A 24382-nucleotide genomic window follows, 5' to 3' on the forward strand; every position below is an offset into this window, starting at 1 on the left:
ATTAATATATATATATATTGGTGATGATTTTGTTTAGTGTTATGATTTGATATTACTTTTTAGTATTATATTTTAATAAAAAATATAATAGTATAATTTTTAGGTTTAATAATGATTATTTTTAATAATTTTTATAATAAAATTATTTTTTACTTGAAAATAAATTAAATTGATAATATTTATATTTTAAATTTATAATTTAATTATTATAAATTTAGTAAATAATTTTTATCAAATGATACAAAAAATTTAATTAAAACTATTATAAAAAATTATTTTTAAATAATATTTTTTTGACAATTTATATCAAAACGCAACCGTAACCGTAATGAACCATTCACTTCTAACTGCACTCACCCCCAATCGCTACCAACAACAACTTCTCAACCAGTCAGTACTAATCATTTATAATTGCTATCAAACGTTCTGAAAACGCTACCACCCGCAACCGCAACTGTTGCGGTACAACCAGTCGAGTCCTTACAATCTCGAGTCAGGGTTCAGACTGGTTGTACCGCAGCGGTTGCGGGTGACGACGTTTTCAGAATGTTTGATAGCGATTATGAATGATAAATACTGATTGGTTGATAAGTTGTTGTTGGCAGTGATTGCGGGTGGGTATGGTTAGAAGTGAATGGTTTGTTGCGGTTGCGTTTTGATATAAATTATAAAAAAATATTATTTTAAAATAATTTTTTATAATAAGTTTAATCAAATTTTTAGTATCATTTGATAAAAATTATTTACTAAATTTATAATAATTAAATATTTCTAACTGCACCCATCCGCAATCGCTAACAACAATAATTTCTCAACCAGTCAGTATTAATCATTTATAATCGCTATCAAACATTTAGAAAACACTATCACCCGCAACCACAAACGTTGCGGTACAACCAGTCGAACCCTTAATGTATTTATAATAATATTTAAATATAATTATCAAAATACCTTTAAAAGTCAACAAAAATCAGGGGTTTTCTTAAGATTTTCACAGATTCGGATACTCTCGGATTTTTGAATTCAACAACGGGTAGCCGAATCGCGGGTATTCGGACTTAACGAAAACGAAAACAAAAACGAGATAATTATTTTTTAAAATCAGCAAAGATGATACCTCTAAAAAAAATCAAGGGTTGGACCATGGAAAATCTCATTTTTCCTTTACGGACTTGATGGGCCGAAATTTAATATTTTTAATGGGCTCAATATTGGAGTCTATTAGGCCCACCTCTACTAATATAAAGGGAATTATTATGACTAATTGGAGTAATTTCTATTTTGTATTATAATAATGTGGGCCTAAAAGATTATGCTTACTTCAGAGGAGGTACATATATATTTTGTAGCAAAATATAAGAAAGAAAATAATCAAATAAGCTTTACAAATAACATATATATCCACCATCTAATGTTTTAGTGTTCTTCCCATAACCATTACATAAAAAAAAAAGGATGACAATATGTGTCAAAATCACTTCTTTTGGAAATTGAGTTTGCCGATGAAGAATGCAAAAAGAAAGGCTAAGAGGGCGGGAAAAGCAAAGAGAACAGCAGCGACAACAGCCAAGAAATCTCGTCTGTAACCAAAGTAATCTTCCAAGAAATCCGGAACTGTCTTCTTCTGTCCGAACACCGATATCTCTTTTTCGACATCTCCGTACTGCGAAGTGAGTAATCCATTTAACACCCATGATGTCGGACTCAGGTAATACATCCATTCCCACCATCTCGGAATGTTCTGCAGCAACATACATATAATGTTATTACAATGAGTTTAACTCGTATATATGTTTCTCTTTATCACAATGAATATATGCTTGTCACATATAAAATCATGGACTTTATAAATTTTGTCACATTCTCGCAAAATTCATAAGTTTATGGTTTTATATAGAAGTTACTAAGTTTATAAAGTTAACGAACACATGAGAATATGATGAGATTCAGAAAGTTAATGATTTTATATGGAACTTTTTTGTTAAAGTTCGTGATTTTTTAGGCGATTATTCCTAAATCTTTTGTGCATGTAATATGCATGAGAGTTTCGGGAACTTACCGATTTTGGTATGACATAGCCGGAGAAGAGATTCACCATTGTGTAAAAAGACGAGCGGAGGGTGAAAGCTATGTGAAGATTTGGAGTAATGGCAACCAGAAGCATTCCAAAGTAGTTGAAGATGAGAAGCGAGCAGAAAACACTGTAGATGGTCCATAACATCTTGTGGACCGACCAGTAGTAACCGATCATAGGATATATTATCATCACATGCATAAGGGTTAGTACGAGCGAATAAGGAACCTCGACTAGCACCTGCAAATGAAGGCATGTTTTGTGAGTGTCCCTTTGTATCCATCAGTTTAAATTCAGACGTTGAATCCTTCTAAAAGGTTGTTTGCATCAAATAAAAACCCGGTTTTGAGCATAACCATTACTAACCTGAGCAAATGAATACGCCCATGAAGAGTACATTCGAGCAAATCTTTCCCGGTAGAAGACGTTTCGTTCTGTAGCAACACAGTACAGCACTGTCGAGCAATTGTTTATTCCCGTAAAGAGAACTGTATTGTACATCGAACCCAATATGTTGAAAAGATCCTGCTGGTTATTTCTGGAGAAATATAGGAACAGAATTTTAGTAAGATAATCTTTCTCAACAAGAAAATTAAGTTCAGTGGTATATATTTGAAACTGATATGATTTCATCGCTGTTCTTAAATCAAACCCAGCTTTCGATACTTCAATTCAATGCTTATAAATTGTGCTTAAACATGAAAATATGTATGAAACATGGATGGAAAAGAAAAGCAAAGGTGGTGGAGGAGACTAACATTTTATCTGCTTTCTGCCAGAAGAGAAGGCCATACAGAACAGAGCTGAGGCACACAAAGAGGATGCGCGTGAGGTTGTACGAAGGGTTTCTCCAATATGACAGATGATGTTTCCAAAGACATGCCTTGAATTGCTCCCAACCTGTTTGAGCAAAACACGAAGAAAATCTCAAGTCTTCTGATCCCGGGGATGGACAGCTCAGTTGCTCAACCGCCAGTTTGTTCTCCCTGCAACAACAAATCCAAACAACTATCATTGTCAGAACTCTGATTTTTTCAGAATGTTCTGTTCTGTTTCGAATTCTCTTCATCAATCCTCATGGACGGTACTTAAGGGAATACCTGTTGGACTTCATCACAATAATCACGAGTAAATGTAGCTCATCATCACATTTTCTATGGATAATTTGTTTCTAGAATCAGGATGGGTTACTGTTTAATACATCAATCTACATCTAAAAACGGCTTTGAAGCCTACTCTATGTTTAAGTCAATAATAGATGAAGCATGCCTTGATTCTTAGATTCTGAGAATTTTCGAGGAGCATGCCCATGATGCACACATGGAGAGATCAAGAAGGTTGCCCATATACTTACTTATACAAGGTTGATTCGTATTCGTGTGCAAAATCTATACCGAGCCTCTTTTCTGAAGACAGAGAAGTGATGTCTAACATCCAAGTGGCTGGATTACAGCCCTCCTTAATTTTTGGAACTCCGGGAATGTTCTGTGGTAAATAGTCCTATGAGAATCATCAATGAAACAAGCTAAATATACCAACTGTATAGAACATTGTGGGTTATTATAGAGAAACTTGCCTCGAAGTATTTGATAACTTTACATGACTGTTGTCCCAGAGGGCCGTAATAAATAACCCGTCCCCCGTTTTTCATCAGAATCAGCTGAAAAGAAGGGACATACGAAGAAACTGATAGAAGTGTTAAGATTTAGATATGAAGTGATGAAATTTTAGTTGTTTTACCTCATCAAATGCCTCGAAGATGCCTATGCTTGGCTGGTGGATGGTGCAAACCACTGTCCTTCCAGTCTTTACGATGTTCTTCACAGCTCTCATGGCAATTGCAGCGGCTCTTGCATCTAGTCCTGTCGTGGGCTCATCCATAAATATGATTGAAGGGTTAGCAACAAGCTCCACGGCGATTGTCAGCCTTTTACGTTGTTCTGTAGACAAACCACTACTTCCAGGAGTTCCCACCATTGAATCTTTAATCTCCTCAAGTTCTATTGTCTCAAGGACTTCATTGACGATTTCCTGAAGCAGAATCGAGAAAATCCTCAGACAAAATATCTGTCAGTGTCTGGTTTTAGATTCTTTTTTACCAGAGTTCGATGCCTTACTCTCTTAGTTTTTGCGTCGATGTCATGAGGTAGCCGAAGCCAAGCGGAATATCTCAAGGACTCTTCCACAGTTATATTGGGAGAATGAATATCAAACTGTTCACAATAACCCGATACACGTGCAAATGTTTCTTGAACCTTGAGAAACCCGCCTACTCGGATTTCTCCTTCAACAATACCACGGGTTTTCCTTCCCGAAAGAACATCGAGCAGAGTTGTTTTCCCGGCTCCACTAACTCCCATCAGAGCTGTAAGAACACCAGGCTTGAATGCCCCGGTAACATCAGAGAGAAGCTGCAGCCTTTTTCCCTTAAACAAAATGCGAAGCAGGCATACATTAACTCATGTTCTGTCTTCAAGAATTCAATTATTCAAGAACATGATTTATCATAGACAGTGTTTACCTGAGGGGTCTCAATGAAATAGTTCACGTCTTTAAATGTGAGAGTGAGAGCCTTGACAGGCAAGACCATTTTACCTGCGAATTGATCCAAGGGATGCCTAGTCACACATCTCTCTCTATCACGAACAAATAATAATGTACAGATAGATAATGTGAGATACCCTTTTTAGATCTGGGAGTGATTCCAGTACACAGTTTGTAATCTTGTTCCGAACCCTGAGATCTCTTCCCGTGAGAAATGATGGCACGAGACCTTTGTGGAGCTGAAATTAAAGAGATAAATCCTCAAAATATCGATACGACTCCGTTATGTCATTTCTATGTATCTCTTTTGAACTTACTCTTCAGAAAGGTCAAGGCTAAGGTAAAAACAGCATTGAAGAACAGCGTAAATCCAATCAAAGCGCAGAAAGCTGCCCAGTAAGAATGACTGCCAAAGTTCAATCCACGGGCATCGAGCACTTGTTCTCCCACCGTAGTGTTCCCAACAGTTATCTTTTGTGAAAGATGTAGAGGATCAGCTAAGTGGAAAAGCTGTCATTTTCTTTTTTGTTGAAATGTAAAATTAAGGTTTTTACGCGGGATGAAACCAAATGCATTCGAAAATATCCAAAATATAGAAATCCATGAAGATGGACTAGAAAGCTTCTATGGAATAGCTATGCTGGTATTATGAGGCTTTTGTAAAGTATTTATTACCTTTTTCCACCGAGGAGCGAAAAATTCGTTTGCAGTTACACCGATCTCAACATATGACAGTGGAGAAAGCCAGAATCCCCATCCCAGCGAAGCAGGCATGGATGCTGGAAAAAAACGAAGAACATGAATAGAAGTTATCATTAGCACAAGAATGGCATCCAAAAAAAAACCAATAGTCTATCTATAAATCCAATACTCAATACTCAGTTAATGAACAGAGTCAAACCGTTATAGCAGTTGCGCTACAGTTTCAAGACTTAAATCGAGGAATATATACTAGCAACTTACGCTTGGGAACAATGAAACCTCCAAATAGAGAGAGAAACACTATGGAAATAGTTCCAGCAGTCGTGGAAGCAACAAATGTACGGAAGACAGCGGCTATAGCACGGAACATGGATATAGATGCGAGATGTAATGCAAAAAAGATCAGCAATTGCCGAAAGAACCTGAAATAATGTAAAATTGTCAATCGATCAGCACAGTTTTTCTCCGTGGATGTGCATTCACCATTGAAGGTGCATTCAAGTTACTTAACCTCCCGATCTCGGGGCTGTAACCAATAGCATAATATGTCATCACTGTCCAAATGAATGCCTCAAGAAGTGAAAGTGGAATCTTTAAGATAGCCGAAGGAATTGCATATGCCCAAGCAGGATAAAAGTATAAATCCTTCTGCTTGCAGAACACTGCAAGTCTTGAGACAGTCAATGTAAGTTCTGGAAGTCCATCAGCGAGGAGAATGATTAGCGAAAAGAATAAAGAACCCATTAGATAATTTGCGTGAAGGATATCTGTTTTCGCTCCATTCCTCAGAAAAACAGTCATCGTAACCAAGGCAACAAAAACAAGCTGCATAAAAGAAGAAAAGGTTAGCGTACAATCCATAAACCATAAGAGAGATTTGGCTTGGTAAAGGAACATACGAGTCCAGATTTGAATACATAGACGAAAGAATTTCGTTTCATCAAAAGATATTCTCTCCTCGAGCAAGCCTTTAGCATCTCCCATCTACTCAACGGGTATTTTCTAAAGCATAGAGCATCCTCGTGAGTCTCAGACCTATCCACTGGTTTTGAGAGCTCTTCTTCTAACTGGAAACCAATATCCGATTCTCTAAATTTCTCAACAAATGAGTCGACTGAAATATAACTGTATGGTTTGTCTTTGCAGCACCAATATTGTTCTTGATCTTTTTTTGAAATAACCTACAGAAGAAGAACATGATCAACAAGGCTTTCCATCTGGTAGATACAAAAAATATCACTACTCCAACTGCTGCACCTCTTGAAGGAAGTCAGCCACGCCTTTTCTCTCTGGACACCTAAACCCGCAACCCTCAAAGAATCTGCAGATATAAACTCGTGGGCCATGGTAAATTATCTTTCCTTCTGCCATAAGGATTACATCATCAAAAAGCTCAAATGTCTCTGGTGCAGGCTGAAGAAGTGAAATCAATATGGTGGCATCGCCTATATGCGCAAACTGTTGGAGACATGATACTATCTGGAATGTAGTGGAGCTATCCAAACCATTCGATATCTCATCCATGAACAAAGTTTTAATCGGACCGACAATCATCTCCCCTGCAGTAGATGACAGGCAATTTGAAACAGGGAATTTGCTTGCAACAATACCCCCTAACAAATCTCTGAAACCAAAAGTACCTGTAGTCAGCCTTTTCTTCTGGCCGCCGGATATTCCTGGTCTCGTGGCATCTCCGATCCGTGTGTCTGCACAGATCTCGAGCCCTAGAATCTGAAAGATAGATACATGAGCTTGTAATAAGCGCAACAATCAGTTAAATGGTCTAAAACAAGAGAAACAATAATGATACAGGAAGAGACGACCTTCAGGATATAGTCAGTTTGCAGATTATTCACCAAACCCTGTGCTGAAACCGCCTGCCATAAAACGAACATGTTGAGATTTTTTAGCTCTGAATTATATTTCTAGATGAATTAGCAAGGGGAAAAATCGTTTAATTCTGCGTTTCAAGATCCTTTCTATCTGGAGCCTCTGGATACTAGCTCTGGGTATCTAACACCCATACTAGTTACCTTCATGTATGCATCTATGTCGGGATCTGGAACTATTCCCGCCAGCTTCTCCTTTCTACTAATCTCTTTCATAATTTCTGTTGATAAAGCAAATGGTCAGTCAGCATGAACTGAACTATACAAAACAATTTCAGGAAAAGAAAGAGAGAAAATATGGTCCTTGCCCGAACGACTTCCTATGCCCTGGCAACACGCAGAGAAATCGAGAGTCTCTCTCACACTTAGCTCAGGAATATGTAGATCATTTTGACTAATATAGCTCGATGTTTTCTCAGGAACAAACTCTGTAATTAGGCAGCCATTGTAATTTATTTGTCCTTCAACCTGTAACGTGAATGTAATTCTTATGATTTGTGAATAGCTATACGGTTTATTGATAACTTCTGTTTTCACTTCTTTAATCAAACCTTAACAGAATGGTCAAGTCTTCCGGAGAGTGCCCGTAACAACGTGGTTTTGCCACAACCGGGAGGGCCGACTAATAACGTCATTCTACAAGAAAACACATACGAATTCTTGATTTTGCGATAATCTTAACGAGAAAAAAAATTCAATGAGAAAACAAACTACCAGAACTTAACGTCTTGAAAAGTTTACCTCCCAGGCCTTATGGTGCCACTGATGCCTTTCAAAATGCTTATCTTTGTTTTTTGCTTTGAACAGATAATTCCCTGTAAAACCATCAAAGTTTAAATTGGTTTGTTCTATAAGAATCTAAAGGGAAAAGGCAGACACTCACTAAAAGTATAAATCCTAGTTCAAGGATAGTAATGAAGACCATAGGAAGGATGTTACTTACGGATAATATGCTCGTGATAGCGTTCCAAATGGTCGGAAGAGGCTTTCCACGAACTACTTCACATTTTGCTTCAACGGCAAGGTCCTTGAACCTCACTTCCACTGTTGGTAATTCTATGCCAACTCTACAAGCATGTGTAACCATGATTTGAAGGAGAAACGTTACGATCGAACATGCACATAGAATCGATATTTGTCAAAGGTTAATAAAATTTATATTTCAAGATTACAACTTTTAGGTACACCTAACAATATACCAATAGTGTTATGAATTCATCTGCTGCCCAAGACTATAACACTGCAGGATGAAAGCAAAACAAAAACGATACGGAATCAAGAGAGGGAGACTTACTCGTCAATTCTCTTCTTGATCTTCTGCAGTAATCGGAGGTTGTCATTCTCAACGTTCTTGATGAGCTTCTCAATAAACAAATGCCTCTCAAGAGTTTCGAGTTCGGTAACATCCACAACCCGTCTCCCGTTCTCATTCCCTTTACCCGTTGCTTCATCTTTTTCGCAGAACAACGCCGTTCTAGTCCTTTTAAACGTAGGTAATCTCTCAACAGCAGCCCATTGTGAGAAATGCACCCCATCATCACCATCAGTAGAGTTCCAAGATGGAATTTCTGATGATCCAATGCTTCTTCCAACCTTTGCAAACTCTATTCCCTTAGGTTCAGACTTCTCATGTCCACCTGGTTGTGCCATCGTAAGAGACATCAAAGAAAGTAGACAGCCGGATTCAGCATATAACTAAAGCTACAGCAGCAAGAAAAATGGCTTGTGCTTCCACCCAAGGTTGAAATCCCATTGGGCAACCATTATAAAAAAAAATGGCATGTGATGTCATCAGCATCTTATTCTCAAGATCATATGATATAAAATTGGGAAAGAAAAAAAGAACAAATCCGTTTTCTGTAGGAGTCACTTCATCAAGAACTACAACTAAAGAAAGCTCATGCACTCCCAAGTGTGCAAAGCAACTTTCATTGAACTTTCTATTTGGTCTATTGTGGTTTACACATAAAACAAGAAAGCTCTGATTGGCTTCACAAATGCCAGAAAGTTTTGACTTTTCCTATACCTAAATGACAAAACAGATCAGATCTTCAATAATTATCGGGACCAATTACGTGGGGTACCAGTCAGAGGCAAAGAAGATAGCAAGATCCCGACAGAATCTCGCCAAGCATGGAGGAACTGAACCGATGAATAAACAAATGGGTGAAATCAAAGGAACAACCAAGTGCCCATTGACTGAAACGTGATCATAATCTACTCTTACCTGTGAAAGAGTATGGAGTTCCGGATTTTTTGGTGCAAACATTAAATTGGCAAAATTGCAAAAATAACCCAACTTGTCGATTTGGACTTCACGGCATGACCCTCTAGGTTTAGGGTTTTAAAAAAAAATCTAAAATGATAAAAAGACTAATTTGCCCTTAAAATATTGAATACGTGGCAACTCAATGGAAAGTAGGAAACGACAACAACTCTCTGTGTTTCCAAATTTTCAAACAAACAAACACGAACGGACAAACGTCTTCTCCTCTCATCCGGTTTCTTTCTTCAATCGCGCAAATCTCTCGGGTTCTTCTTACAAAATCGTCTTCTGTCGGCACAAATGGCTTCATCCTTGGCTTCTCCTTCGGTTACTGCTTCGGTTTCTACTTCAGAAGATCTACAGGTATGGTACACTCACCGAAAAAATTGATTGCGTCGTTCGTCCTCTCTTTGTCTTTGTGTTTATGTGTTTGTTTCGGGTTTAAACTCCAATAGAGTAATGTTCGAGTCGTTTGGGTTAGAAAAATTAGGGTTTTAGGTGAAAAATAGAGATTTTCAGAAAGATAGTTAATGAAAGTCGAATTTTTTGGTCAGACGGTTATATTACTCGAATTAGTCAGACCCATGAAATGGGTAGACCAATGAAATGGTCAGACCAGTGAAATGGTCAGACCCGTGCAGTGGAGAAACCAGTGAAGTGGTCAGACCCTTGAAATGGTCAGACCCGTGAAGTGGACAGACCAGTGAAGTGGTCAGACCCGTGAAATGGTCAGACCCGTAAAGTGGGCAGACCAGTGAAGTCTGGTTAGACCCGTGAAATGGTCAGACTCGTGAAGTGGGTAGACCAGTGAAGTGGTCAGACCCGTGATGTGGTCAGACGAGCGAAATGGTCAGACCGGTTAAATGTCAGACCCGTGAAGTGGTCATACTTCACTGGTATGACCAGATTTATTGTAATCATAGTCTGTTTCGTAATTGTAATATAATAAAACTGATCATGAGAGTTAATCTAATTGTTGCAGGTCCCTTTTGTGTACGCTTTCAAGGATATTCAACACCGTGCATTAAGGTTGGAAGGAGAGGAAAAAGAGTTTTGGTTTGTTGTAAATGGCGTGCCCATCAGATACTCGATCCAGGAACATGCCATTATCTCCGACTTAAATTTTAACAACTATTCGGAGGACTGGACTAAATGTAAGGGAAGTGAATTTCGGAAAAGAATATTCGGAACTTCAAAAGTTACCATAGAAGCTGCATTAAAGAAGTTGCGCGAAACTCCACATGCAAATGTGGAAGAAAGAAAGAGATTAGCAATAATTGTATTGTTTTAAACAGTGATTTGGTGGACATGGTCGAAAGTCTGGACTTCTGTGAAGGGTTTCCCTGGAGAAGATACACCTTCGTTAAGATTAGCGATCAGATTCGGAAATTGTATAATGAATTGGTTTGTATATTGCAGTTTCTTCCTTTCGAATGCATCGAAAGTTTAGGCGCAAATGGATGGTATATTGATGTTGAAGGTATCGATCCGACTTGTCCTAGGATGTGCAAGAAATGCATCAAACCGGATCTTTTTATACATATGCAAAGGTGTATAAACAGATTGGCGATACCTCAAAGATACATATTAATTTGGTGATTTCTTTTATAGTGTCACCAGTTGGATTGGTCTGACTAATTGAATTGGTCTGACAAATTGAATTGGTCTGACCAGTTTGTGATTAGTATGACCAATTTGTAATTGGTCATACCTGTCATAATGTAGTCACACGAGCCATTTTTTCAGGGATTTCGAAGTGTTCTTCAAATATATAGCAATGAAGGTGTTAGCATACCATGGTCAGATGGTCAGACCTATTCGAAATTGCGAGATTCATCGGTTTGAAAGTGTTAACATCGTAATAATCATCTCGTATGATCGATTTCTCTAGTTGAAATCGGTCGTAGCAATATGGACTGAACATCTTTTTTTTTTATGTCAAAGTAACTCTTTCCAAAGAAGACTTAAACTACTAGTAGTGTTTGTGTAACACATTGGACACAATTGACTTATGTTGGTAGATTATTTTCTCCACACAAAATTAGAACTCCAAAACGATGAAAAAATATTCTTATATCCCTTATACAACTTTTCTAATCGTTTGAATTTAATTTAGGTCTTTTTTTCGTACCCAAATGGTCAGACGGTCAGACGGTCATATGGTCATACTATGGTCAGACGGTCAGATCTATTTGAAATTGCGAGATTCATCGATTTGAAAGTGTTAACATCGTAATAATTATCTCGTATGATCGATTTCTCTAGTTGAAATCGGTAGTAGCAATATGAACTGAACATCTTTTTTTGATGTCAAAGTAACTCTTTCCAAAGAAGACCTAAACTAGTAGTAGTGTTTGTGTAACACATTGGACACAATTGACTTATGTTGATAGATTTTTTTTCTCCACACAAAATTAGAACTCCAAAACGATGAAAAAATATTTTTATATCCCTTATACAACTTTTCTAATCGTTTGAATTTAATTTAGGTCTTTTTTTCGTACCCGAATGGTCAGACGGTCAGACGGTCATATGGTCATACTATGGTCAGACGGTCAGACCTATTTGAAATTGCGAGATTCATCGATTTGAAAGTGTTAACATCGTAATAATTATCTCGTATGATCGATTTCTCTAGTTGAAATCGGTAGTAGCAATATGAACTGAACATCTTTTTTTGATGTCAAAGTAACTCTTTCCAAAGAAGACCTAAACTATTAGTAGTGTTTGTGTAACACATTGGACACAATTGACTTATGTTGGTAGATTTTTTTTCTCCACACGAAATTAGAATTCCAACACGATGAAAAAGTATTCTTATAACCTTTATACAACTTTTTTAATCCTTTAAATTTAATTTAGGTCTTTTTTTCGTACCCGAATGGTCAGACGGTCAGACGGTCATATGGTCATACTATGGTTAGACGGTCAGACCTATTCGAAATTGCGAGATTCATCGGTTTGAAAGTGTTAACATCGTAATAATCATCTCGTATGATCGATTTCTCTAGTTGAAATCGGTCGTAGCAATATGGATTGAGCATCTTTTTTTGATATCAAAGTAACTCTTTCCAAAGAAGACCTAAACTATTAGTAGTGTTTGTGTAACACATTGGACACAATTGACTTATGTTGGTAGATTTGTTTTCTCCACACGAAATTAGAACTCCAAAACGATGAAAAAGTATTCTTATAACCCTTATACAACTTTTCTAATCGTTTGAATTTAATTTAGGTCTTTTTTTTCGTACCCGAATGGTCAGACGATTAGACGGTCATATGGTCATACCATGGTCAGACGGTCAGACCTATTCGAAATTACGAGATTCATCGGTTTGAAAGAGTACATTAAACCCACATAATCATATGATAATATGGTCAAAGTAGAGATATCAAATACAAATACGGAAATACGAATTTAAAAGTACATTACACCTACATAATCAAACTCAGTTTACCAAAATCGTCGAGACGGTCATATTCTGGTCAAACCAGTCATACCAAATACAAATCGAAATACATTCCACCCGCATGATCTTATGACAATGATATGTTGGCTGAACCTATCGAACATGTATTCTTCTTTCCTTCCCATTCATATGCTCCGATCGATTTTACTACCCACTTGCCATCAGATTTATAATAAATAATCATCATCCTCTCATTAGTTGCATCCATTATACCTGTATAAAATAAACACAAAATGTGATAAAATGATACACTTGAAAAATGTCACAGGTTTGATGAGTATGACCATTTTGACCAATTTCACGAATATGACCAGTTTGACCAATTTTGACAAGTATGACCAGTTAGGAGTATGACCAGTCTCACCATTTCGACATGTATATGTTACCAGTTTTCTGAATTCTCCCATTTTAACGAATTTCACAAATATAATGATTTCAACCAGTTTGAATAACGTGAATCATGGTATTGCTGATATATATGTCATTTTTGCTTCAAACATATTCATATGGATTAAATATAAAAATGATAAAATAATAAATCACAAATGTCCAAACTTAATAACAAAATTTAGAAACAATACTTACCTTTTATTCAGATTTATGTTGAATCGATTAAATGCCCAAGCTTAATGTTGTTTTTTCGCAACAAATTAGCTAAAAAAAGAGTAGAGATGAAGAGAGTGTGAAGACTACTGAACGAGAGAGAAGAGAAAGCGGACGAGGAGAGAGAGAGGAGGAAGAGGAGAGAGAGTTGAAATTTATTTTTTAAAATTTAATAATAAATAAAAAATGAAGGGTATTTTTGGAAGTATATTATTACAAGGTTATCACATGATGTTGTCTTTTTTTTTTTCCAAAGTGAGGGTTATCACGTGAAGTAAAAATGACATTTAAAGTCATTTTTGTAAATCCCCCCATTAAATTACTTGGAGTCATATGAGCATTTCGTCAAACACTTTGACCGCTTTTTTAACGTCAGAGGTCCAGAATAAAGCCAAAGCCGCCTTGGAAGAATTTTCTTGAGACCGCCAAGAAAGGAAACTTTTTGCAGCTCGAATCCAAGAATCATCAATTAGTTTCAGAGTCATCAATCGGATACATAATATCACGACAAAATCCATTGAGATGAAAAAGTGGACACTTTCAGACAAAGAATCAAACTGTGTTTATATATATAATATGGCATCGGAGTTGAAAACTTCTCTGTTATATATCACTTGTTACTCCCTGCGCTTGTGCGTAGTTCTAATGCCATAGAATCCATAGCTGGTTTGAAATTCGGCATCCATTACCGACTTTTGTAAAGAAGCAGACGAATCCTTAAACAATATATATATATGATTCAAAGATTGATACTTTAGAATTAATTCAAAGGGTGAAAAAAAATATTGGTATTTGGAGCATTACAAAAGGAATCACTTCTTTTGGAAATTAGAGTTTGCATATTACATTTTGGAAGTTGATCACAATAAAAAAAAACTAAATATTTAAAAAAAATTAATTATAAAAATATATGATGGATTTTAAAATATAAATGAAAGATATAGTTAGATGGAGTTTTTATTTAATTTAGATCCCAATAGATATCCTGAAATGTCACCAGGGCAATCTATTAATTTTCTCTTTTCGGGTGGAATTTCTGTCACTTTTTCTTGACAATTTACCTGTATAGATTTCACTACTGGTAATATTAATTATTAATAATTATTAAAGTTTGCACTTAATTTACAAGTGCATACATAGTCATTTGATCAAATGGGTATAGATTTTGGCTACATATTTTGAATATTAATTGGTTTTAGAAGCAAAGCCATAGAAATGATCTTGGGTTCATTGTTGAAACACAGAGGTGAGTTTTTTATTTCTTGGCATTTCACCTTAATTTTAGAAGCAACTGGGTTTATTTGACTTTAAAATGCATTTGTTTTTTTAATTGTTTTACAATATCTAAAGAATGAGTTTCCTTCAAATTGGAAGTGGGCTTTTCTTAGATGAGTGGGTTGTTTCAGAATGTTTTTTCTATGGAGAATTCTTAAGTTATAATTTCAGTTGTCTAGTACATTATGTTTTATGTAAAATATTATTTATATTTTGTTGATGATTTTGTTTAGAATTATAATTTGAGTTTATTTTTTGATATTATGATTTGAGTATTTTTAGATTTATCAATAATTATTTTAAATATTTTTATGATAAAATTATTTTTTAATAAAATATAAATTAAATTGATTAAATTTATATTCCAAAATATTTTTATATAATTATTTATAAATTATATAAAATATTTTTTGATCAAATGATAATATAAAAATTATTTACAATTAATTTGAAATATTATCTTAAACTCATATCTTTTTTGGTAATTTATATCAAAACGCAACTATAAACGTTGACAACCATTCACTTCTACCCGCAATCAACCGCAATCGCCACCAACAACTATTTACCAACCAATCAGTACCAACTGTCCACAACCGCTATTAAACATTCTGAAAACGCTACTAACCGCAACCGCAACCGCAGCGGTACAACCAGTCGGACCCTAATTCGGAGCCTAGGCGTTATCAGACAAAGCTTCATAGTTGGAGGTGGAACCTCATGTTTTGTTTCTGAGGCCGAGGCCGACAGATGAAGGTCATTAATTTCACAGATGATTTTTTAAGTTTTTGGAACAAAATTATTCATCTTATTTGAAGTGAATTGGTTCTGAAAATACTTTGATTTTCGATATTTATCATTGCAGAGATTGCTGCAGTTCACGCGAAACCTCCTTCTATAGATCCCAATTTGATTTAATTTAGACCATATGGTATTGTGTAATCAGTTTCATTATCTATTAAAAATTTAGTTTTGATGACTTCTACTTCTTTTACTGATCAGATTTTTTTAGTCTAATGGGCAATAATTCCGCATGTTGATCAAATTAAATAACTAGTTTATTATTATTATTATTATTATTATTATTATTATTATTATTATTATTATTATTATTATTATTATTATTATTATTATTATTATTAGGATAAATCCCCAAAAAGTACTAAACTTTTCAATTTTAATAAAAAAACACTTAAATTTTAATTTTATCAAATAAACATTAAATTTTTTAAATTATAAAAATACATACACTTAACTCTTCTACGATTGTCAAAATAAACGTCAAATTATTATAGTTATTTTTTTAACAATTTTATATAGTTCATTATTTTTTTTGAATAATTTGAAAGGTTTAATATTTTTTTGACAATCGTATAAAAGTTTATGTATTGTTTAGATCATTTAAAAAATTTAGTATTTTTTAAACTTATTTAAAAATTTTAATATTTATTTGATGAAAACAAAATTTTATTATTTTTACGTCAAAATTGTAAAGTTCATATATTTTTTTTGTATTTTTCGTTGTTGTTTATTATTATTATTATTATTATTATGAAAAAAAAAGAAAATTTTCTATTTTAATAAAAAAAATATTAAACTTTTGATTTTACCAAATAAACATTAAACTTTTTTAAATTTACCAAAAAAATCATTTAAATCTTTTACGATTATCAAAATAAACAAATGAAGACAAAGAAAATTCAAACATGTCAAATTATTGTAGTTATTTTTTTGATAATTATATATAGTTCATGTACTTTTATGAATTATTTAAAAATTTTAGTATTTTTTTGGTAATTGTATAAAAGTTTATATATTTTTTTTGGATCATTTAAAATTTTAGTGTTTTTTTAAAAAAATTAGTATTTTTTTAAACTCACTTAAAAAATTTTATATTTATTTGACAAAATAAAAAATTTATTTTTTTATCAAAATTATAAAATTTAGTAGTTTTTTGAGATTTTTTCTTCTTCTTACTATTATTTAAATAATTTTTATATAATATAGACTAAGACATAAGATATTTTTTTCTTATGTTTTTCCATAAATCCATTCGACTTTCGATTTTTCAATTACTATTCTAAATTCATTACAAAAAATATGTAGATATTATGTAGTATATTTTCGAATTCATGTGATCTATGCATGTAAATAATTTTTTTGATATTGTAAGAAAAAGATACTAAAATTTTTTATTTTGATAAAAAAAACATTAAATTTTTTATTTTGTTAAATAAATATTAAACTTTTAAAATTTATAAAAAATACAATTAATTCTTCTACGATTGTCAAAATAAACAAATAAATTGACATTAAACATGTCAAATTATTGTAGTTGGCTTTTTTTATAATTGTATATAATTCATATATTTTTTAAATTATTTAAAAAGTTTAGCATAAAAGATTATATATTTTTTTAGATCGTTTAAAAAAGTTTAGTATTTTTAAATTTAATTAAAAAGTTGAATGATTATTCTATAAAAATAAAAGTTCGGTGCTTTTAATGTTAAAATGGTAAAGTTTATTTTTTTTATTTTCCCGAAAAAATCATTGTAATGCAAAAAACAATTAAGGCCCGTTGTCGGGTTTTGGGCTCAACCTTTTGGAAGTTGAAACGTAGAGCGAGCCGCTTAGTTTTTCTTGTGGAACAAATAAGTCTCTTCGATTCTTTAAAGATTTCTCATTTTCCCCCAATTCCTCTCTTCAGAAACCCTAATTCTCTCTCTCAACCCTAGCAACAATGACTCGTCTGAAGCGGCAGCACTTCCGGAACCCGAACCCTCCGGCTGTCCATTCCGACAACGAGATCAGAAACTCCGTCGTAGGTGGAGACAATGCCATGGACGGAGGTTCTGAACCACACTCTCCTGCTCGTTCTGTGTCCGAATCTGACATCGGAGGTACGCCGCAGTCTCCCAGCGTCTCGGGTTTCATCATCCAACCGATTCAGCCGGTCATCGCTGGCGAAAATTCTCCCGACGATCCGAAGAGATCCTCGGCGAGGTCCGGTTCTAATCGACCCAGTGAACAATATAATGGAGAGTTGACGATAAAGAAGAAGAAGGCGAAGAAATCGTCGGCTTCGGCTTCGATGGTGGCTCCGAAGCCAGTCGCTGGTGGAGAAGACGAGGAGATGAAGAAGAGTTCGGGAGCGATCCAACGGCTTTGGAGCAAGGAAGACGAGATTGCGATCTTGAAAGGAGTGATTGAGTTCAGGGCCAAGACAGGAACCGATCCGGGCACTGACGCGGCTGCATTTTTAGACTTCATCAAGGATTCCATCCATGTGGGTGTGTCTACGAGTCAACTGATGAGCAAAGTGAGGAAACTAAAGAGGAAGTTTCATGACATCTCGGAGAAAAGCGAAAAGGGCGAAGATCTGGTTTTTAACAAGACTCACGATTCAACAGCTTTTAAGCTGTCCAAGAAAATTTGGGGTAAGACTGAATCTAATGAAGAAACTGTGAGGGTTGACGATAGTAGGAAGAGAGCTAGGAAATCTGATTCAGTGGCGCCTGAGAAGCGAAGAGGTGTCTTTGACGATCTAGCGGATGCGGCTGGGGGGGGTGCTGCTGCTGAAGCCAACTTGAATGCTGGAGTGTTAGATGATAGGACTGATATGGGTATCGAGAAAGAGTAGTGTAACAGAATGGAAAACGGCGGCAGCCATGAACTAGTTGATGATGAGATTGAAATGGTCATAGAAAAGGTTGATGATGGAAAAGAGAACAGTGACAACGGTGAAGCAAAGTCAAACCCTGAAGTGTTAGACGATAGGATCGGTATGGCTAACGAGAAAGAGAACGGTGAAGCCAAGTCGAACCCTGAAGTGGTAGATGGTAGAATCGGAATGGTTATGGATGAAGCTTTCAAAAAGTCGAACCCTGAAGTGGTAGATGGTAGAATTGAAATGGTTATGGATAAAACTTGCCATGAGAATGGAGGAAGGGACGGTATATGGGGCCAATATCCCTACTTGCAGGATGCATTCGACACAGTAGTGGCAAATGGGATGGTGGGTGAACTTCAGAAGAGGTTGCTTATGGGGAAAGTCGGAATTTTCAAAGGAGGTAGGGGGAATGAGTGGAATGATCTATGGAAGGCCTACCGGTTCGAAGAGACGCGATTGCAGGTGAAGAAGCACAATCTGATGGCTAAGTTCACCGAGGCAGTGTTGGATGAATTGAACAAGTGACCGTCGAGTTCTAGAGGTGTGCCTACTTTTTCCGAGTTTTAGACTTATCTTTGTGAAGGATATGGTTAGATCGAAGTAGCATCTATCTCTAGAGAAACCGTGTTTAAGGGTATATTATCTTATTGGATGATGAACAAAATGTCAAATTCCCACAAAAAAAAAAAAAAAGAGACGCTTTTGAGAAAATGTCAAATTTCAAATCATGGTGTAGAGGGAACCGAAATTATGGTAATATTACGTAACCTCAGAATTGAGATCTTCGGTCGTTGGGGTTTTATTGGGCTATAACAAAAAAAAAATTGGGCCTTAACTCAGAAAAAAAAAAAATCGTAGCCCAAGGGAAAATGGTAAATAAATACACCAATTTGTCTAAAAATGACAATTAAATACACCAATTTCTTAACTCGCTTATAAATACATTTTTTATGATATTTGTGTTTTAATTGATTTTTGTTTTTATTGTAATTAATCAATAGTCTCTAGCTTAAGAATAGGACAACTAGTGTTAGTGGTTAGTGGGATTTATTTAGATTGTATTTTCTCTCTTATAAATATGTGGTAAAGTCTATAAATAAAATCTGCATAAAGTTTTTTTAAAAAAAAAATGTGAGGGTGCCTTTATGGATCAAAATTAAATATTTTTCTCTCTTTTATTATGTTATCGGTTTGTGGTAACAAACAAGGAATTGTGTTTGGTGTTTTTGTATTATTATCCCTATGGTTTCGCTTTGAAAGATTTCCAACAGCCACGTGGTTTAAATTGACACGTTGAGGTTCTGCAATACCATTTTGGAAGCGTCGTATGAATATAAATACAGTTGGACTTTTCTTTTGTATTATTATGATATGAACCTGATTACACATATTTCATAAAACAAAATAATTTCTTAACTGCACAAAAGATTAATTAGTACACAAAACATTTAAATACTCATCAATATCGCCAAACCTAAGGCTTTTATTTTTTAATTCCTATTTTTGCTCATTACCAACGTAATTTTTAGGTTTTTCTTTTTCCGCACGCGTTGGCCCTGATTCATAATCATTATGAATATCTAGTTTCGTCGTTGATGACGATCTACGGAAACAAAATCAGCAATTTGTCGTCGTTGATGACGATTTCTGGAAACCATGTAAAAATTCTTGTTTACTAACGGGTTCAATTTTTCGTTCATACTGAACCAATTTTGTCGACGTGATAATTTAAACATGGTGAATAATCAACTTAGTAACGGTGTTAGATGTTTTGAGGGAATATGTCATAAATGTGCAATTTTGTGTATTTATTAGCGACTTGAGAAATTGATGTATTTGTTTGCATTATTCTCTATGATTCCATGAACTCTGAATTATCCAATAGAGTTAGTTGTTCTCCTATACTCTATGATTAGTACGACACGGAAGTTTTTCATATTTTTATCTCCTTTGAAGATACCCTATATAGAAATATTATATGTTATCATTATAAATAAAGAAAAAAAACCCGATTTTATTAATTACAACGCTACGTTTTTTCCTATCACATGACATCGCAATATTTCCAATGATCGAAGATCTCCTTACCAGTCTTTCAAGGCTGACACTGTCAACGTTAGTTATGATCTCAAAGCCGTTAATGGTCTTAACCCTAGTTATAATAACAAATAATGATAAACACTACAAAAAAACCTACATATAGCGACGGAATTTGCGACGGAAATTTCCGTCGCACAGAAAATTGCGACGGAATATGACGATTTTACGACAGAATGTGGAAAAAAATTATCCGTCGCAAACAATCGCAAAATCCGTCGCAATTTGCTACGGTTTGCGACGGATAATTCTGTCACAACAAAGAAATAGATGATTTGCGACGGAAAATAAAAATTGCGACGGATTGCGATGGAATATTCCGTCGCAATGTATTTGGTTTCATTTTTCGACGAAATTTTTTGAATTTTGGGCGCGTAAATTAATTTTATTTTGTTACGGATTGCGACGGAAAATTCCGTCGCAAAACGCAATATAAAACCACGAGTCGTCTTCTTCATCAGACTTCAAAAATTTTCAAAAAAAAAAAAATCGATTTTTTTTTCTAAATCCTCCAAAGATCGCCAAATTTCTCCCATAAGGTAATATATATCTATTTATGTATATATATATATATGTGTGTTTGATGTATTTGTATGTGTTTATGTATGTGTATGTGTGTGTAAGTGAATGTGTATATATATGTGTGAATGTGTATGTGTGTGTTTATATATGTGTGTAAGTGAATGTGTATGTATGTGTGAATGTGTATGTGTGTGTTTATATATGTGTGTAAGTGAATGTGTATGTATGTGTGAATGTGTATGTGTGTGTGTTTATGTATGTGTATGTGTATATATATGTGAATTTGAATATGTATGTGTATGTATATGTGATTGTATGTGTATATGAATATGTGTATATGTGTGTGTTTATATGTATGTGTATGTGTTTGGGAAATGTATATGTGTATGAGTATTTATATATGTGTATATATGTGTATATGTGTGAATGTGTATGTGTGTTTGTGTATATGAAAATATGTGTATATATATATATATGTATGTGTATGTATATTTGTATGTGTGTAATGTATATGTATGAATGTATGTATATGTAAAAATATATATATGTATGTGTATATAGTATATAATTTTTTTATATTTTTTTTTTAATTTTTTAAAACATTTGCGACGGAATGCGACGGAAAAAATTCCGTCGCAGTTTGCGACGGAATTATCCGTCACTTTCCGTCGCAAAACGCAGATTTTTTCCGTCGCACTTTTGCGACGGATTAACGACCGTTATTCGTTTGCGACAGCGTTATACCGACGGAAATAAGTCCGTCGCATTCCGTCGCAAATTCTTAATTGCGACGGATTTCCTTTATATTTGCGACGGATTTTTCCGTCGCTATATAACTGTTTTTTTGTAGTGAAAGACATATAATATTTATTTGTTACAAACTTGAAAGTAATCATTTTTTTTTTCTATAAGCGAACTTACATTTTTATCATATGGACACTCCGATGAAAATCCTCGATAAGTACAATCAGATTCGTACATAACTCCATGCTTCTTGAGATAAGATAGAGTCGTCTTCATATCATGGAGGCCCGTCGCACCATACTTCACAGAATTCAACAGATGTTGGATCGGAAATGATCTTTGTTCATCAATCGGTCTATTGATATTGAAGACCAATGTGATTTCTCTTATGTACGTGATAGACCAACAAATCGCTGCATAGCACGAACATATATAGTCATTAGTAATTATTAGATATGTCAAATGAGATTGGGCTAAAGGAAGAGAAAATGATTGATCACTCGCTATATAAAACAACGTATAGTGATAATTTAACATATGATAATAAAAGAGGTAATCTACGAAAATAATGATATATATATATATATATATTTATGTTTACAAAATTTAAAATCAATTATCTTTATTTTATATTTACCACCAAAATTATATTTTTGGTACATTCCGATGAAAAGATGAAAAAACTTTGTAAATAGACTATCTTATACATGACTCTATATTCTTTTACAGGAGAGATCATATTTCATATGATTAAGCAGATGCTATATCGAAAACGATTGTTGTTTTCCAATTGATTTGTCAATATTGAAAAAGGTTTCATTTATCTTATAAATGTGATAGATCAACATTCATAAATAAATATAATTATTCATATAAAGTAAATGATCATGTAAACAACAAATAACATCAATATTTGAAAACAATAATAATTTATTTTCTATTTCAAATAAACCAATTTTAAACTTTAATTTTCATTTAAAAATAAAATTGATTTAGAAAAGTCAAGATCCTATAATGTAACACTTAACAACTTTAAATTATGTTATTTAAATTTCATACACAACTTTTCATTATATGCAATTCAATATTCAATAAATTAAAACAAAATTGTTACATTTTAACATTGTAAAAATAATACTTTATAAACAATTTTTTATATCTACTTTTTTTGTTTTGTTTTTGTTGATAATATTTGTTCATAATATAATATATCTTTGAAAATAAGATTTGTGTCTATAGTTTTTCTGACGATGAATACGAAAAAATGGTTCCACATAGATACATAAACTTTTACATTGTATACTACTATTGGACTTTTTCGTTTTTCATATATTATATAATCAATATTGCATGTAAATTCATTATATTTTTTATTCATCGTAATATGTTCTATATACAAGTACTTTTGTAATTAAAATAAATAATAAAGACAAAAAATATTGAAATAAAATAAAGAATGAATTATTCGAATAGTAAGCTTTTTCGATCTTATTTTGTTGCACCAAATACACTAACCATAAAATTCATTATCAGTCTTGTAAGGATAACATCATTGACCAATCTCGTAAAGACAACATTATTAACTTTCTTATAAATGTGATGAATTAGCAATCACAAATATGTATATACAAATTATTCATATAAAGTAAAAAACCATGTACAACAAAAAATAACAATCATATTTTCGTCAATACCATTTTAAAAGAAATAACATTTCTTTTCTAATTCAAATAAGCCACTTTTAAAGTTTAATTTTTATTCAAAATTAAATTTTTTTAGGAAAACCAAAATATACATGTCATTCGATATTCAATAAATTAAAATAAATTGATTATATTTTAACATAACACTTTATAAACATTCTTTTATATATATATATATATTTCTTTAATTTATGTTGATAATATTTTTTCACGGGATGATATAGCTTTGAAAATAACTATTTGTCTATGGAATTTTTCTGACACACAATACGACAAATGTATCTCCACATAGGTCCTCAAAAATTCATCAATTGATTTGGTCTTAACATAATAATAATAATAATAATATGTTTATGTTTATGTTTATAAATTTTAAAAACAATAATGTTTAAGTTATATTTACAAACAAAGTTACATTTTCAATACATTTTGATGAAAAAACTTGGTAAACACATGACCTCATGGAGAAGTTCATATTACTTCACACGAGAGAACTTTGTCACCCCTAACCTCATGGATCATATTTCATCTAATTAACTAGATGTATCAAATATAATTGTTTTTTCTTCAATTGATTTGTTAATGTTGAAAAGTGCTTCATGATTCTTATAAATATAATGGATCAACAACTACAAATAAATATAATTTTCAATAATAATATACAAATTATTCATATAAAGTAAAAAAATATATACAACAAGTAACACATATTTTTGTCAACATCATAATTTGTAAAAAAAAAATAACATGTGTCTTCTATTTCAAATAAACCAATTTTGAACTTTAATTTTTCATTCAACAAAATATAATTGGTTTACAAAAA

The 24382-nt window shown here is 33.6% G+C and overlaps 2 protein-coding genes across 3 annotated transcripts; one reads left to right on the top strand and one right to left on the bottom strand.

Moving 5' to 3' along the window:
- Positions 1-1356: 1356 nt before the first annotated feature.
- On the bottom strand, positions 1357-9144 carry LOC104808500 (ABC transporter G family member 41-like). 2 transcript variants are annotated; one of them, XM_010534187.1, is made up of 24 exons: positions 8504-9144; positions 8153-8276; positions 7951-8024; positions 7761-7845; positions 7518-7677; positions 7354-7430; positions 7144-7197; positions 6961-7051; positions 6578-6879; positions 6220-6501; positions 5832-6145; positions 5582-5742; positions 5294-5397; positions 4936-5089; positions 4756-4857; positions 4596-4669; positions 4192-4500; positions 3815-4105; positions 3651-3734; positions 3429-3559; positions 2833-3060; positions 2441-2612; positions 2060-2314; positions 1357-1741 (listed from the first exon to the last, which is right to left on the bottom strand). In XM_010534187.1, exons 1-24 carry the CDS (start codon positions 8869-8871, stop codon positions 1475-1477), a joined length of 4263 nt encoding a protein of 1420 aa, XP_010532489.1. In that variant the 5' UTR covers positions 8872-9144; the 3' UTR covers positions 1357-1474. The 2 variants fall into 2 exon arrangements, with proteins under 2 accessions (XP_010532489.1, XP_010532488.1); XM_010534186.1 differs by having other exon boundaries at positions 3429-3574.
- An 8315-nt stretch (positions 9145-17459) lies between these two features.
- Positions 17460-19218, top strand: LOC104808501 (GLABROUS1 enhancer-binding protein-like 1). The gene is given in 1 exon segment (XM_019202016.1): positions 17460-19218. A coding segment is annotated over 1 exon segment (1455 nt). The 5' UTR covers positions 17460-17563; the 3' UTR covers positions 19019-19218.
- Positions 19219-24382: the final 5164 nt, after the last annotated feature.

This window comes from Tarenaya hassleriana, unplaced genomic scaffold, assembly GCF_000463585.1.
Source record: "Tarenaya hassleriana unplaced genomic scaffold, ASM46358v1 Cleome15, whole genome shotgun sequence".
NCBI classification, from domain to species: domain Eukaryota; kingdom Viridiplantae; phylum Streptophyta; class Magnoliopsida; order Brassicales; family Cleomaceae; genus Tarenaya; species Tarenaya hassleriana.